The following is a 15,212-nucleotide window of genomic DNA, read 5'->3' as shown; positions in this document are numbered from 1 at the left end:
GAAGGAAGAAAGACAAGTAAAGATGTTGGAGTGGGAAAAGCAGCAAGCATACCTCAGTCTTGTTTCTGTTGGCTGAGGATCTTAATGTAGTCTCTTCGGTCAAGGCAAAATCAGTCAGCCTTTATAACACTAAAAATGTTTTGTCTGGATAGGAACTTGGAGATTAATTTATTCCAGTAATTAAAGCTCTTTATGATAAAAAGGAACAAGATCAAATTCATATATTTTTCATTACAATTTTCTGGTGCAGGGTGGGGGATCCTCCCTGCTAGTTATATTACCATCTGGATGATTTCATAGAAACTTGCTTGTAGAGGCATATTTTTGTTCCTCATTTTTGGGCCAGATAGTGTAAACAGCATTGGTAAGGATTTATTCAGTAGAATTTTCCTTTGGACTAAACAGATATTTTACAGGGCAACCTGAAACCTTGCCTCTGGAAATTACAAATTTCTATCACAAGTACAGCTTCTTAAATAGAAATATATTATGGTAACACTGTAATGTCTAAATAGGATTAAAACAAGCTCATTTAATATGAAGCTGGGATAGTGATCTGTTTTTTATAAATCCTTTTTTTTTGTGTCCATTATTTTGGGACTATACTTACATATTAGTATTGACACGTATGATAATGACAATTTAATATGAAAGTTAAATGTATTCCATAGAGCAACATCAGTTACTTCCTGAATAGAAAATGTGATGTTAACTGAATTTAGTGAGAGAAAATCAATATGGTTTATGTATTTATGCTTTGACAAAGACTGAATTAAAAATAACAGTAAGGTATGATTTTTCCTTTCTTTTTACAATTCTCCCAACCTATTTGGTGTAATACTAGTAAGGGGGAGGGCTAATAAGATAGATAAGACTGTGTAGTTTGTAGTTGCTTCCTTTTCATTATTAATGTTTAAGAATTCTGCCTCTGAGTAACACTTACCAACTTATGGTCCTGAGTGACTGGCAATTTCTTCAGGTCTCAACTGAAGAATATTAACCTGTACTTTTTAAAAAGCATTGAATGGTATCTTCACAAACATCTATCAATAGATAAGGACACTATTTATGTAAAATCTTAACTTTTCTCTCTCTAAGTTAGGGTAAAATTATATTGGCAGCACTAAAACACTGAACTTCCTTGTATAAGCAGAGTGGAAACAAAACTTAAGGACAGAAAAATGTAAGATGAACTTACGTAAAAGAAAGGATCTATTAATCTCTGATGTAGTGTCATTATAAAAATGTGCCATTTCCCTCACATATCCGTAACTGAACAGCAGGGTTTCTGAGGCTCTACAAACACTCCTCTATTAGAAGGAAATAGTGTTGTTATCCTTCACATAGGAGTGTTGATGGCAAGCGTATCCTCAAAGACCAGAGAGAAAGCATGTTTTTTCAGAGCTGTATCCACGGGACTCTTATGTCATCTCGCACACTGGTCTAAAATTAGCCCTTCCTTATTGTTTGGAGTTCTAGGTTTTGAGGGTTAAACCAGTGACTCTCATCCTTGGTGAAACATCAAAATTACTTGTGAAGCTTTTAAAATATACTGAATTTAGAATCCTTGAATCTATATTTTGTAAAAGTTCCATAGATTATTCTGTTGTACCGAGAGTTAAGAAGCACCGAGATACACATATATAACAGTGCAAACAAACATATAACAAAGCTTAGAAAGGAAAGCTGGATAAAAATCACCCAGCCCTTCTTACTAACTGGTACATTGTGGAGTTTGGCAAAGGGCAGTCCATTTTGCATCCTTAAGTAAACTTATCTGTTCCCTTTGAGTGTTGCCATTTTTACATGAAATGAGTTCATAAAGTAAGGCATCAAGGAGCTTCAGAAGACCCTGTCAAAAATAGGCTAGAAGGAAGAAGAGAAGGTTTTGGAAGACACTGGGAAGATGTGAAGGCTTTGGTCAGTTACAGAGTGGTTGTCCAATGGCGAAAACTGATAGCTGTAGGTAATACCCAGGTTTGAATATTTATTTGCTGGATAAAAGAACAAATTTACCAAAAAATGAAAACAACTTGTATATGGTGAACTTTACAATAACAAATAACGGAATAAGACTATATAATTCCCCAAATAGGCTTGTGATTTAGAACTAGAGGCATCCAGTTGACTTTGCTTTTACAAGATGAGGTCTGCAAAATGGATAAACAGAAGGAAACTAATGATGCTAACATGACTGCAGTCAATGATAGGAACAGTAAGCTGTTTCTAACCATTTATGTTTTAAGTAGGCTTTGCTATGATACCTTATCTGCATAACTGCTTTAGAAAACAAGCTTATATCAAATGGATTTATGTATATCTAAGAGACATAAGGTTGATATAATTTTGCCGCTTCATAGGGATTAAAAGACACACACATCTATTATCTGCAAATAAGCACTTTATTATCAAATAGTCCAGCATCAGAACAAGGTTTCTAACTCCAAAAGAGTTTTCTTTACATAGTATCATCCTGTGGAATACCTCTTAGGAAACTTTGATGCCACGTCCTACATCCCATTCCAGTTTCTTTCATAGTTGGGCAACTTGTTATGATCTAAAAAGTACAAATTTATCTCATTCTTAACGTTGTACATGAAATGTAAGTATTAGCTCCTTTTCAGCTAGTACTTTATACTGTGCCAGGTTGAGACCTGATTTATAGTGACGCAAAAGTCAACTACAAGAAAAACACATAATCATTTTTTTTTACTTACAGAGGCAAATCTCTCTTAACACAAAGGCAATTATATAAGGCAGATGAGCCCAGAAATAACATTCATTCAAAGATAGTACTTCATATTCAATAATCCCATAGGAGAAATCAATGACTCAGAGTAAACTGAAAATTAAAGTTAGCCCTTGGGCTTTTGACAATTTAATTGCCAAGGCCTTTTGTGAATTCTAATTAATGCTCTAAATTAGCCACTATTTCTTAGAACGATGCACCAGAAGAATATGAGCCTTAATAGATACCAGCTGTTTGAAATTTGTTTTTGTGCAAGTTTTTCCTTCATCCAATATCCCACAAACAAAGCTGTTCTCAAGGCAAACTTAAGATTTATTTAAAAATTGAGTGCCTACTATATGCAAGGCACTGTGCTGGATGCAGAAAGTGTGGAAGTGACAATACTCCTTGTCAGCTATCTACGTGAGATCAGCCTGCTGAATAATGGAACCTTGGCTAGAATGCGTACACTTAGACGGATATGCCAAAAGTGTCTAACTTAAGAGACTCAAAAGAAGACATGGTAAATAGAAAAAGATATTTTGTTTTCCCCCTGGAGCTCACTTCTGATCAGAGCATTTAATGCCTTCAGTGTCAACTTTGGATTTCAGCCGATGGGGAACACTGACCACCGCCATCCTTTTAACAGAACGTTAAGTATTCAGCCAAATGTAGCTCATCATAAATACTATTACAGAAAAGTCATTCTCTGGCTTTTGCAGGGAAAATGGAAGTGTTAAAAATTGTTTCCTGTAGGTGAGAGGATCAATTTTTAAAGGCTCCAACTCTGCTTGCTTTGCTGATAAAGTTCTTGAGGAGATCATGGTCCATTTCTGCAAAGCCTGAAGTTTGTGTTACTACAGTCAAATGATTTATGCAAAACCTGAAGCAGAATTCTTCTAAATCCTAGGCACAACAAAAAAAGTATTTTAACAAATTTGTATTTCCTAATGCAATGCAACATAAAATGACAATTCCTAAACCACGCAGTCATGTAAAGGTATTTGAAGGCCAATAGGAAGAAATGGTGGTACAGCAATACCTAAAGAATAGTTATAAAACTATAGGGCAAATATGAACCTATGCTTGTAAAAATGTAAATAACAATAAAACATTCAAGTTCCTCCACACCAACCAATGCAAAGAATCTGACTTTCTATTCCCAGAGACAGGCACCTACGTGTATGAACTCTGTACCTTTTATAGTGATAGTATTTGTATTGTTCATTCCACTTTCAATATCTGTTGAAAGTATGACACTCCTCTTTTATATTCCCCTAAGGGCTTTAGCTATTTCTTCCTGTAAAGAGTATGTGAGAAAAAGTTCAAAATAGTAATGCTGGGAAACGACTTCTCTGAAGTCATTAACAAGCCACTGCTCTTTTTCCTGTCCAAGAAGACAGGATGGGATGGTTGGATTTCATCAGACCCTGCATACCTTCAATAATCTTAACTGGGAAAATGCTTTGAAGAAATCATGACTTTCTCCTAAGGGAAATTCTGCAGATTGTTGTTTCTGGCTTCCTGTGATGCACCCTAGGCCTAAGAATAATCCGCAGTAATTCTCTTAATTAGATCTGTAAACTTGAGAGTCAGAATGGAGGGGGCTGGATGCTTTTTTGGCCCCAGACGAATTAGAGCTAAAGTGAGGCTGGCCTTCAGAGACTCCCACATGCCTCCGACCCTGGGCTGCACTGCCATCTTGACCCAGGACTAGAAGTTTCCTCTCTATTAGCTGAAGCTAATTTATAAAAAAATCAAGCCAAAAATAATCTCCAAGCAATCATATATACACATTGCACACTAGCATCTTTGCTTCTTCACACACATGTAAATTATAGCAAATGCTAGAGATGAAAAAACAGACAAAAATTAGCAATACCGAGAGCCATGCCAATCAGTGTACACGCAGATTCACAGTACGTGTTAAGTAAGAAACAAACTCCATGAGGAAAGCTTATTATTTCATCCCTAAACACAGCTGTGAATAACATCTCTCAGTCCCAGGTAAACCCCAAGTGATAAAACAGGCAAAATTCTACACACTCACTTGGTATCGTGGCATGTGACTACACATAAAATGTGCTTCATGAATACATACTGAATATACCAATATCCATTTAAAATTATGGCTCTTGCTCAAATTTTTAGAAATGACATTTTTGCCTATAGCACACTGAAGTGAAACAGAGGAACAGTCTCTCCAGCTGAATTCTACAAAGACGGGAGAAGTTCATACCTACACCACACACATGAAAGTACAAATGTCTGTGGTTAGATGGGTAGGTAGTGTGAAGTCATAAATCTGGACAGCTGCAGTAAAGATGCTAATTAATGGGAGAACAAAAGGACCATCAGAAGTTACCACTGGGAACCACCTTGCTTTACTTTTCTAGACTGGGGACTTCCCATCATTACTAAAGAAGGACAGGAACTGGAAAGAGTTCCTTGATTCTAAGAATTAAAGGAATCGGCATAGAGTGATATTTGGTTATCATGCATTCTATGCATATAAAACAAGGCCCCATTATTGTTCAGAAAAGACGTGTACTTATATTTTCAATGCTACTACTTTCTATGGCTTCATGTTTAAAATTGGGCCCTTCTGTCCAGCAATCCACCCCATTTCCTTGGTTCATTCATCCTCACAGTCCTATATGACTCACTCACACTTTCTCTCCTCAAACCCCAACACCTCCCATCTCATCCTCATTCCAAGCTTCCTTCCAATTTCACTGGGAAGAGAACCTCCACAAGCTCCTGCACCGGATCTCTGGCCAACCCGCCTACACACGTGTGGACTGTCTTCTCTCCTGTAACTGGAGGATCAGCCCATAATCCGTCTAAGGCTAGTCTCGCTCTTTCATGAGATCCCAGTGTCTCCCACCTCCTAAGGACGCCACTTAGCAACTGTCCCTGCATACCATGCTTCCCCGAAAATAAGACCTAGCCAGACAATCAGCTCTAATGCGTCTTTTGGAGCAAAAATTAATATGAGACCCGGTCTCATTTTACTATTATATAGTAAGACCAGGTCTTATTTTACTATAAGACTGGGTCTTATGTAAGACCAGATCTTACATTAATTTTTGCTCCAAAAGACGCATTAGAGCTGATTGTCCAGCTAGGTCTTATTTTCAGGGAAACACGGTACCTGCCTCTTTCCTTTACTGGATCATCTGTATTATTACGCAAATATGCTTTAACTGCCTTCATCTTCAAAAAGTAAAAAATACGTTTTACTTCATATGGCCCTCCAATCATCACCAGTTTTGTTCCTCTTCCTACCTTTATAGTAAAATTACCAGGAAAATTTATCTATATTCTCCATCCCCAATTCCTCGACTTCCATTCTCCACAGTCAGGCTTTTACCCCCATCGCTGCTGACACTGCTGCTGAGGTCACCCATGGCCTTATTGCCAAGTCCAATGGTTAGCTCTCAGTTCTCAGCTGACAAGCAGCGGCATCTGGCTTGGTGGCTGACTTCTGCCTCCCTCTAACTGCTACGACACAGTCTCCTAGTCTGTCTCTTACCTCCCTGCTGACTCCTTTGCTCGATCTTACCTCCTTGACCTCGAAACGAAGTGTAATCCTCACACCTGCCTATTTCCTGTCAGTCTCACGACTTTACATTTCTCCCCTACACTAAACTCCAGGCTTGTTTATCCAACTTGTTTATTAAGCATTTTTGTTTGGATGTTTAATAGACATCAGAAACTTAACATATTCAAAATAAAAGTCCTGATATGTCCCCCAAAATGCTGCTCTGCCCCATCTTCCCTGTTTCAGTAAATGATGATTTCATCCATTCAGTTGCTCAGGTCAAAAACTTTGCAGTCATCCTAAGTTGTCATCTTTTTTTTCGTCACCCCACATTCAACCTATCAGCAAAGCCTGTTGGCTCTACCTTAAAAATATATTTAAACTCCAGCCACTTTTCAGCAGCCCCATAGCTAATAACTTGGACCAATCCACCATCATTACTTACTGGATGATCCAGCCTCCTAAACTATTCCCCACACAGCAGCTAGAGTACTTGCACTGTCAGTCAGCTCACGTCTGCTCCTCGCCAGTCCCTCCACTGACTCACACTGGAACTCGGATCCCTTCACGTTGCTGGCGAGCTCTGCCGGCCCTGCCTCCCTCACACACATCCATCCTCACACACCGTCTCTGACTTGCCCTGTGGCATCCTCCCTCGCTCTCCTCCGCCCACACCCATCTTGCTGGCCCATATCAGGGCCTGTACCTTTCTCTTCCCGTTAGCAGCTCCCTCCATACATATCTCCAAGTCGTTCAAGTCGCCTTTTCAGTGTCACCTTCCTTCCCTGACCCGTTAGAACTCGCAACTTGAATCTCAGCCTGGCACTCGCTATCTCCCTTCTCTACCTTACTTTTTCTGTATCACTTACCACCATCTAACATACTACATATTGTATTCACTTATTTATTGCCCATCTCCCCTCACCAGAAAGTTCATGAGGGCAGAGATTTTGGTCTATTTGGTTCACTTGCTGTATCCTTAGTGTCTAGAACAGTGCCAAGCATATAATAGGCACTCAGTGACTATTTGTTGAATCAATGAATAAACACCGCTGGTTTTAAAATATGGAGGGGACGGGGGCTATAGAGAACTGTAGTTAAATGTGTGGTTTTGAAAACTGTGCAATCCACTTGGATTGCATACCAGCTTTGCAATTTACTACTTTACTAAGCATTTACTTAATTTCTCCAACCTGCAGTTTCCTCATTTGTAAATTGAGACCAATAATAATGCCTATATTTTAACAGGTTCTTTTAATGATTAAAAGAGATATGAACTGTGCTTTGAATAATCCTGCCTCAGATTAATTAGAGTCTAGCATGAGGGATAATAACTTGCTGAAAAAGCCCATTACATGATTAGAATCAGCAAGTAAAAAGACTAGCCAAAGCAAATATACCTTTATTTATAAAAACTTGTATTTTAAGTATACATATGGCCTATTTTACTTATAATCTATTATACTAATTTAGGGTGCAACAATTAGTTAAATAGGCTGTAGTAAAATACAGTGTCTTTACAGGCAAAGTTGAACATTCATTAAAAAACATTTAACGAGCTCCTACTATGTGTCAGGCACTTTCCTAGGCACTAGGGATTCACTTATGAGCAAAGCAAAGTCCTTCCATTCCTCCAGGCACTTACTTCCTAGAAAACAGGGCTGGAAGGTAACAATACAAATAATTCACATAAATAGGGAATATGAAAAAGTCTTGGAAATTACGTCTAGTTCAGATGGAAACACTATACACCCACTATCTTGTCATCTGAGGTAGCCCACCAGAGTCCAGTATTATCACATGACTTTAACAAACTAGAAAAAGCACATTGATTTTGGCCAAAAAGCATTTTGCATGTGCCCAATGTAGCATTACCACAATGAAAGACAAGCATTCACTATGCTTTTAAATGACTGTGTTTCAAAGTGGGTAAGATTATTTTAAATGTTACGTTAAAAAAAAAAATCTAGCACTTAGAGATAAGCTAGTCAAAAATCAGGAGCTGTGTGAAAATGTTATGTTCTCTGGTTGATGAGTCATTTCCTTCCTCATACTTTTTGTATTTTCCAAGTGTTCTTTAATAAGCATATTATTTATATAAGCAGAAAAGAAGTTATAACCTTTTTTCCGCTAAAATGTCCCTGTTTTTTTAACCAAAGGAGAGGATATCCTTATACCAAAAGGAAATCGACTCTAAGAAATATAGCCTGTTTCCTAAAGATTTAGCTCCAAGACAGGTTTTCTTTCCTTTCTTTATTATCAAAACAATACATGGTGACTGTAGAAAGTTCAGGAAAAACAAGCAAAGATAAGGAAATGAAAATCATCCATAATTGCACAATTCAAAGATAACTATTTACTATATTTTTCAGGTTTTTCTATTTAGATCATGAATTTCAGTCTTTAATTCAGCTATTTATACTTAAAAAAAAAATAACAGAGTTTTTCAGTTAATATTAGATGCACAATATCATAGTATTAACATTGTATAGTTTAAACAATCCTCTACTGTTCATGTTGACTTTTTCTAATTTTTCAAAATTATAAACAATGCTGCAGTAAACATCTCTGAAGTTAATCTTTGCCTCAATCCATAATTACTTCCTTCAGACAAACTCCTGTAAGTGAATTTCTTAAAGGATTACATCATTAAAGCTTTTAATACATATTATATCAAATTGCACCCCATAATGACTGTACCAATTTGCACTTTTGTCAGCAGTTTAGAAGAACATTCACTGTTCTGAGCCTGTATTATTTCTAAAAATATATTCCCTGGTATGACAGATGAAAAATTATACCTTGCTTTCATTTTTTCATAAATCTATTTCGTTCATTTTTTTCAAATTCCTCATATTTTCTTTTTGTTTTTTAAGAACTATACGTTAACTACACCAAGCTTGCATCATTATATGTTGCAAACATTTTCCGAGTGTACTGTTTATTTTCTAATTTTCCAGGTGGCATTTTTTGGTGTATAAATGTTTTTTTTATCATTTTGACATCAAATCTATCAATTTTTTCCTTTATAGTTTCTGCCTTCCAGGTAATATTACATAAATATTCACTAATATTTTTTCTGATACTTTACTGTATTTGTTTACATTAAGTCTTTCATCTACCTAGATTTTAGTTTCATTTAAGATATGAAGTAGACATCTATTTTTTCTAGGTCAGCGAGTTGACAAAATGCTTTTCTTACCTGAGCTTCATACTTCACAGCAGCAGAGAGCAGAGCAATGGCATTTTCCTCACAGATTCCTTGCTTGATAGTTTGTTGGCAGAGCTTTTTCAAACGATTTTCTCTATAAAATGTAGCCAAGTCTAGCAACCCTTGTGGAAAGACATGTTTATTAGGGAGAGTGATTTCAAGCATCCTGATTTAAACTCATGCACCCCTTCACAGATGATTTTGATGTTCTTTTGAATATAATCCTTGGGAAAGGCTGTGTAAAACAGACTTGTGCTGACTTACACTCTGAGCAGGTGACTACCTAGGAATGGAGCTGAACTGAACAAATACAACACACAAAAAAGGAGCTGTGGAAAAATAGGAGCACAGTGAAAATGGCTTTAATATACTTCCTAGAAATGCCGCTCTAATTATCCGTCCACCCGCATTACCAATATCTGCTGCCTGGTCATCTCCACCAGCATACGCACGTGCCACAACAGTGCTCATTGTTTTAAAAAAGAAAAGCCTTCGTGCACACATTTGTATCCCATCACCCTACCCCATTTCTCTGCTCCTCTCTACAGCAGACCTCCAGGGGAGAGTCATCCCTACTCGCTGCCTCCACTTTCTCACCTCAGGCAGAACCCCACCCCTTCCACTCTGACATCACACCTGTGATTGTCACTCATGGCTTCCATAGGGACAAGTCCAAGGGGCTGTTCTCCAGTTTCATCTTCCTCAAGACTGACACAGAATTCCGTGTGTTGACGAAATGTTTTGTTACTTGTTTACAGTGTTTTTCTTCTCCTTAATTACTCTTCAGTTTCCTGGCTGGACCCCTTTTCCTGACTTCCAAATATTTGAGTCCCGCAGCGTTCAATCCTCAGATTCTTACTTCACTTACTTCCCTAAGTGATTCCAGCCCCATGATTTAAATACCACCTATAAATGCTGATGATTCCTGTTACATTATCTGTCATCTACTTTCAAATAATTCGACATAGAGGGATATACATATGTGAGTTCATTTTAATCTACCTCAAGGGGCACTGAAGTGCTCTAATCAGGAACGGTCAGTTGGCATTTGAAAGACCCTTCGGGAGCTTCAGATTCTCATTAAAGAGTGCTTGAAATACTTTGTCATTGGTGAACTGAGTGATCTTAGGGATATGTGGCTTGGCTAGAAATACTGTGAAGGTCCTTATGCCCTCGCATGAATGGGGTGCAAGCACCATGAGCTCAGCAGCCCTACACCTTTGGAGAAGTATACTCGCTAGGTCTGCATCCAGGTCTAGGTTGCCACCTGACCAAAAGATCAGCTGAATCTTGCTGCTAGAATATCGTCACATCCACTTCAAGCTAACCTTTCATGCAAGCTACTTCACTGAGGGCCTAATGGACAGACAGGGATTTCATCAGTCTTACAACATTAACTCTTTGTATCTGTCTGCTGCTAAGTTTTGCACACGTGGAAGAATTTGGTTGGAAACTTACTTTCACTGTAACATGATAAACATTATCAAAGTTATGGAAGAAAGACCTATGGCCCATTGGAGGATGCTGAAATCTTGAGAGTTGTGAAAGGCGCGATTGCTTTTGGTCAGTTCTCAACTCCCAAAATCTCATCAGTGGCCCTATACCTCCCAAGCTGAGACTCACATCTGCATGTACCACAAGAAATGCCCTGAGGGAGGACCCTGCCCCAAGTCCCTGCTCTGTGCCTCCTCCAGGCACACCCCTCACCAAAAGTGTGGCCAAGGAGCCATGCACCCACTCACTCTTAGACCACACTTTGGGGATGTGGGATCCTGGGATTCTCTGCCTAATTAGCCCTGAGGGCACGTGTGGGTATTTCCTTCCCTCCAAACCATACTACCCAAGTGCAGACCCCCAGTCCCAAGGGTGGCCCGGGGTGGAGTGGATAGAGCTTGGATGTGCAGGCCGGGGTGCCCACATAGCCCTTGTGAGGCAGGATGCAGCTGGTGGTGGGAGAAGAAAGGCGGCAGGCTGCAGCTGGCGCCAGAGGCCTGTCGTCCCCCCACCCACACCCACCCCGGGGCCACTGTGCGCCAGTGCACAACTCCCAGGAGTCCTATAACTAAATTCCAACTAAAACTCCAACGTGGCCTTTCAGTTCTCAATGAAGGTATAGTTCTCAAGGTACGAGGACTAAACGTATTTTATCTGAAGTTTGTTAGCTTGACACATAAATAAGCTTTTAGACATGGTACGTGGCCCTTCATCTGGACTCTTGCCCAGGGCCCTGCAAATGTTGGGGTGGGCCTACCAAATAACTGCCACTGGGGGTCTCATAGAGCAGCTCAAGCTCCTTTGACTTGTCAAACTCAAGAGCAACACCTCTCCACCTTCCTCATCTTACTGACTGATACTTCCGTTAACCCAGCCACTCAGGCCAAGTACGTCAGAGCAGTCATCCTTCTCTTTCCCTCCAACCCACATCCCATCCCTCAGCAAAACCCATTAGCTCCATCTTTAAAATATACCCAGAATCTGATCTCTTTTCACCACCACCACTGCTGCACCACACTAACCAGGGTACCGTCATCTCACACCTGAACCATTATAACTACTCATCTTTTCAAAACAAATCCCATCTCTCCTGTGGTAGAAGCTGCTTGTTGCTTCCCCACGACACACAAACACTCGCGCTCCCTTTCTTCCAAAATCATAGAATATTTAGCTGAGTCCTGGCCATCTGGAGATGGCTTCTTAGTGTGTTTTTTACCCAGCTTCTCTCCTAGGCAGTTCGGTGATGGCCTCAGTCAGCTCTGGTCTATGGTCTGAAATAAGTGGAACTTCCAGGACCCTTCCTTAAGGCCCCCGTGTCACTGTCCCTTCCTCTCTCCTGCCCATAATGCAGATGCAGTCTTGGATCCTAGGAACGGGCCACATGTACGAATGCCCTGTACTGTAACCCTGAGAGACAGAAACAAACGATCTTGTTTAAGCCACTTTTTTCTTTTCATTTTACTCTTAGAGTCACAGCAAATCCTACAGAACACAATCCCTATGCTCAGAACCTTGCAAGGCTTTCCATCACACCAAGAATAAAACGCAAGCTCTTCACCATGGCTTCCGAGGTTATGCGCACTCTTGCCCAGCTCTGTCTGACCTCAGTTCCTAGACGATCAGCCTCGCTCAGTCCACCCCAACCACCCTGGCCCCCTTCGTCTTCCTCCACCTGCTAAACATATTCCTGTCTGACCTTTGCACCTACTGTTTCCTCACTTAGAGCGCTCTTCCTCGGGTATCTGCGTGGCTCGCTCCCTCACGCCTCCCCCAGGTCTCTGCTCAGTGTACCTCCTGATGGAGGCCTCCCTTCACCCTCCCAACTGAAGGCCTGTATTTATTTGTTTAGGGCTGGTCTCCCTCATCTGAATACAAGCTCCACAGGGGCAGGGCCTCCGTCTGTCTCCTCAGACACGGAGAGGAGCTGCAGCTCACCGAGGGCATGTATGAATGTAATACATTGAAGGGAGGGAGGGAGGGGGGGAGGGAGGGAGGGAAGGAGGGAGGGAGGGAGGAAGGAAGGAAGGAAGGAAGGAAGGAAGGAAGGAAGGAAGGAAGGAAGGAAGGCTATAAAGCTTCAGAAATCAGTCCTCTGTTTACCTGAGTAAAATGAAATACTGATCTGGGAAAAAGTGTTATTGGTTTATACATGTAAAATGAGTGTTTAATTTAAAAATTGGGGGGTCGAACCCTTCTTTTAGTGCCTTGTAGAAGTAGTTCCCGAATTTCTCTGTACCACTGGCCAACAATATTGCTGACAGCTGTAACCTGAAACTTAGTGTGTTTTTTACTCTGCGCCCATTGGACTCCCCCCCCACCCCACCCCCACCCCGTGTTGCTCTTTTATTGTCAGTTAGCCTGAGGTGCCAGGAACGCCCCTCACTCCTTTCCAGACAGGATGCACCAGACCACAGTGATGTATCCCAAAGCAATCTGGAAGGGAAATTCACAGTTATGGAGACCAGCAGGGCTTTTTATGATGTGCATTTTATCTTTTTTGTAATGCAGGCATCTTCAGGGCAGCCGGGTGCTAGCTAAACGTTATGCACAATATTTACATACAGTAATTAGGGAAGAATGGCACCCGCTCCACAGTGGTGATGGTTTGATAAGTCATCTATCTCTTATTTGATCTAGCCAGTCAACCTCTGTGTGAAGTAGTAACAAGGGGAAAGAGTTTGGGTTCAACACAAAAAGAGAACTCCTTCTGTGATGCTCGCACAGAGACTTTCATTTAGGTGCGACAGAAACCACCTTTGCCAAGTCACCCAGCATTTTGCTAAGCTCTTGGTCAAGTCCGGTGGCAATTACCTACTGCCTCCTCAGGGGGAAGGCTGATGCTGTCTGTGTACAGGTATTCCAGGAAGGCTCGGTAAACAGGATATGAAAATTCACTCATTTCTACAATATCATCCTCACTGTCTTCCAACGAAGAACGAAAATGTTCACACCTGAAGGAAGAAAAGCATGTCAGGTCCTAAGTTCTGGGCAAGAGCAGACGACTGCAGGGAGCATGTCCTGTGGGGCTCAAAGGGGGAAAAGCTGACGGAGAAAGAGAAAGAGCAGCACCACACGTGACTCTCTCCAAGCTTCACACCTTCGTGTCTTTGCCCTCACCCCTCGCTTCCTGTGCTGGCCAGTTTCCAAACGACCATTAACTCAACAAGGCTGCAAATGCTCCCCTGTTGTGCTAGACCTGCAACAAGGCTGCACGTGCTCCCCTGTTGTGCTGGACCTGCCCCTGTGGCCACGCCAGGTGGAAACTGCCTCCTCCCTGGCATAGTGCCCATGCCACGTCCATCGAGCAGCATTTATGGAAACCATGTGAGTTTATTTTTATAACCTCTGAGTAATTTTGTTTCTTCTTCACTTCCTCTTATGGGTTGAATTACGTGTCCCCCAATTCCTCATATGCTGAAACCCTAACCTCAGAATATAACAGCGTTTGTAGACTAAAATGCTATAGAGCGTTCGTTGCAGTAGGATTTAAATATGTGTTATACAACAATGTGATGATTTTCAAAATCATATGTTAAAAGAAGCCAGGCACAGAATAGGATATACTGTATAATCCTATTTGTATAAACTTCTAGAAAATGCTACCTAATCCATAGTGACAGAAAGATCAGTGCTGGCCCCAGGGCTGGGGTATGAGGGATCTTTGAGGGGTGACAGAAACATACCATATCTTGATTTGGGGCAATGCTTTCACATGTACTCATATGTCAAAGCTCCTGAAATGCACACTTTAAATGTATGTAGCTCATTCCTCAAAAAGTATACATCAATGAATCTGATTCCTTAAAAATCTGGGTTCGCTTTACCCGAGACCTTGTTGCTCTGGAAAAGCCTCCTCTTCCCTTTTTTCAAGCATCTATAAGTTCAGCATCACAAAGCTGACTGAGGGGAGTGACGCTGATGGGCTGGGCCCAGCTCCTAGCTAGGGGGCTGTGGCTTGTGTCGAAGCAGTTCCTGCAGTGCCAGAAGCACACGACACACTCACCCAGTGGCAACTGGCTGCTCTCTGAGGCCAAGGGGGGCAGACCATTTGTCTTCCTCTCAGGAAGCCTACGGTACTTAGGCCCTGAACCACACCCCCGGCACTCACTGCATCCAGCCTCTCTTATTTCTTGTTTCATGTATAATGTATTTTCCCCGGCTGCATTATAAGCTCATAAGAGCAAAAACTGCCTTACATTTTTTTCATAATTACTGAAGTGCCTAGCATAGTTCCT

At 40.9% G+C, this 15,212-nt stretch overlaps 1 protein-coding gene across 10 annotated transcripts in view; it reads right to left on the bottom strand.

Annotated features, from left to right (window-relative positions):
- Positions 1-2,383: 2,383 nt before the first annotated feature.
- The window catches only part of RCBTB2 (RCC1 and BTB domain containing protein 2), a 41,826-nt gene continuing 28,997 nt past the window's right edge, over positions 2,384-15,212 (bottom strand). For 9 of the 10 annotated variants that reach the window (XM_019748017.2, XM_019748020.2, XM_019748016.2 and 6 more), the window contains 3 exons: positions 13,789-13,928; positions 9,475-9,605; positions 2,384-3,634 (listed from right to left, as the gene is read on the bottom strand). In XM_019748017.2, the coding sequence (XP_019603576.2) occupies positions 3,494-3,634; positions 9,475-9,605; positions 13,789-13,928 (412 nt within the window). In that variant the 3' untranslated portion in view covers positions 2,384-3,493. The other variant, XM_074329951.1, reaches the window with a different exon arrangement.

The sequence above is a fragment of the Rhinolophus sinicus genome, linkage group LG04 (assembly GCF_036562045.2).
Source record: "Rhinolophus sinicus isolate RSC01 linkage group LG04, ASM3656204v1, whole genome shotgun sequence".
Taxonomy (NCBI): Eukaryota; Metazoa; Chordata; class Mammalia; order Chiroptera; family Rhinolophidae; genus Rhinolophus; species Rhinolophus sinicus.
Note: the sequence above shows the minus strand (reverse complement) of the source record. Positions and strands in the feature narration are given on the sequence as shown.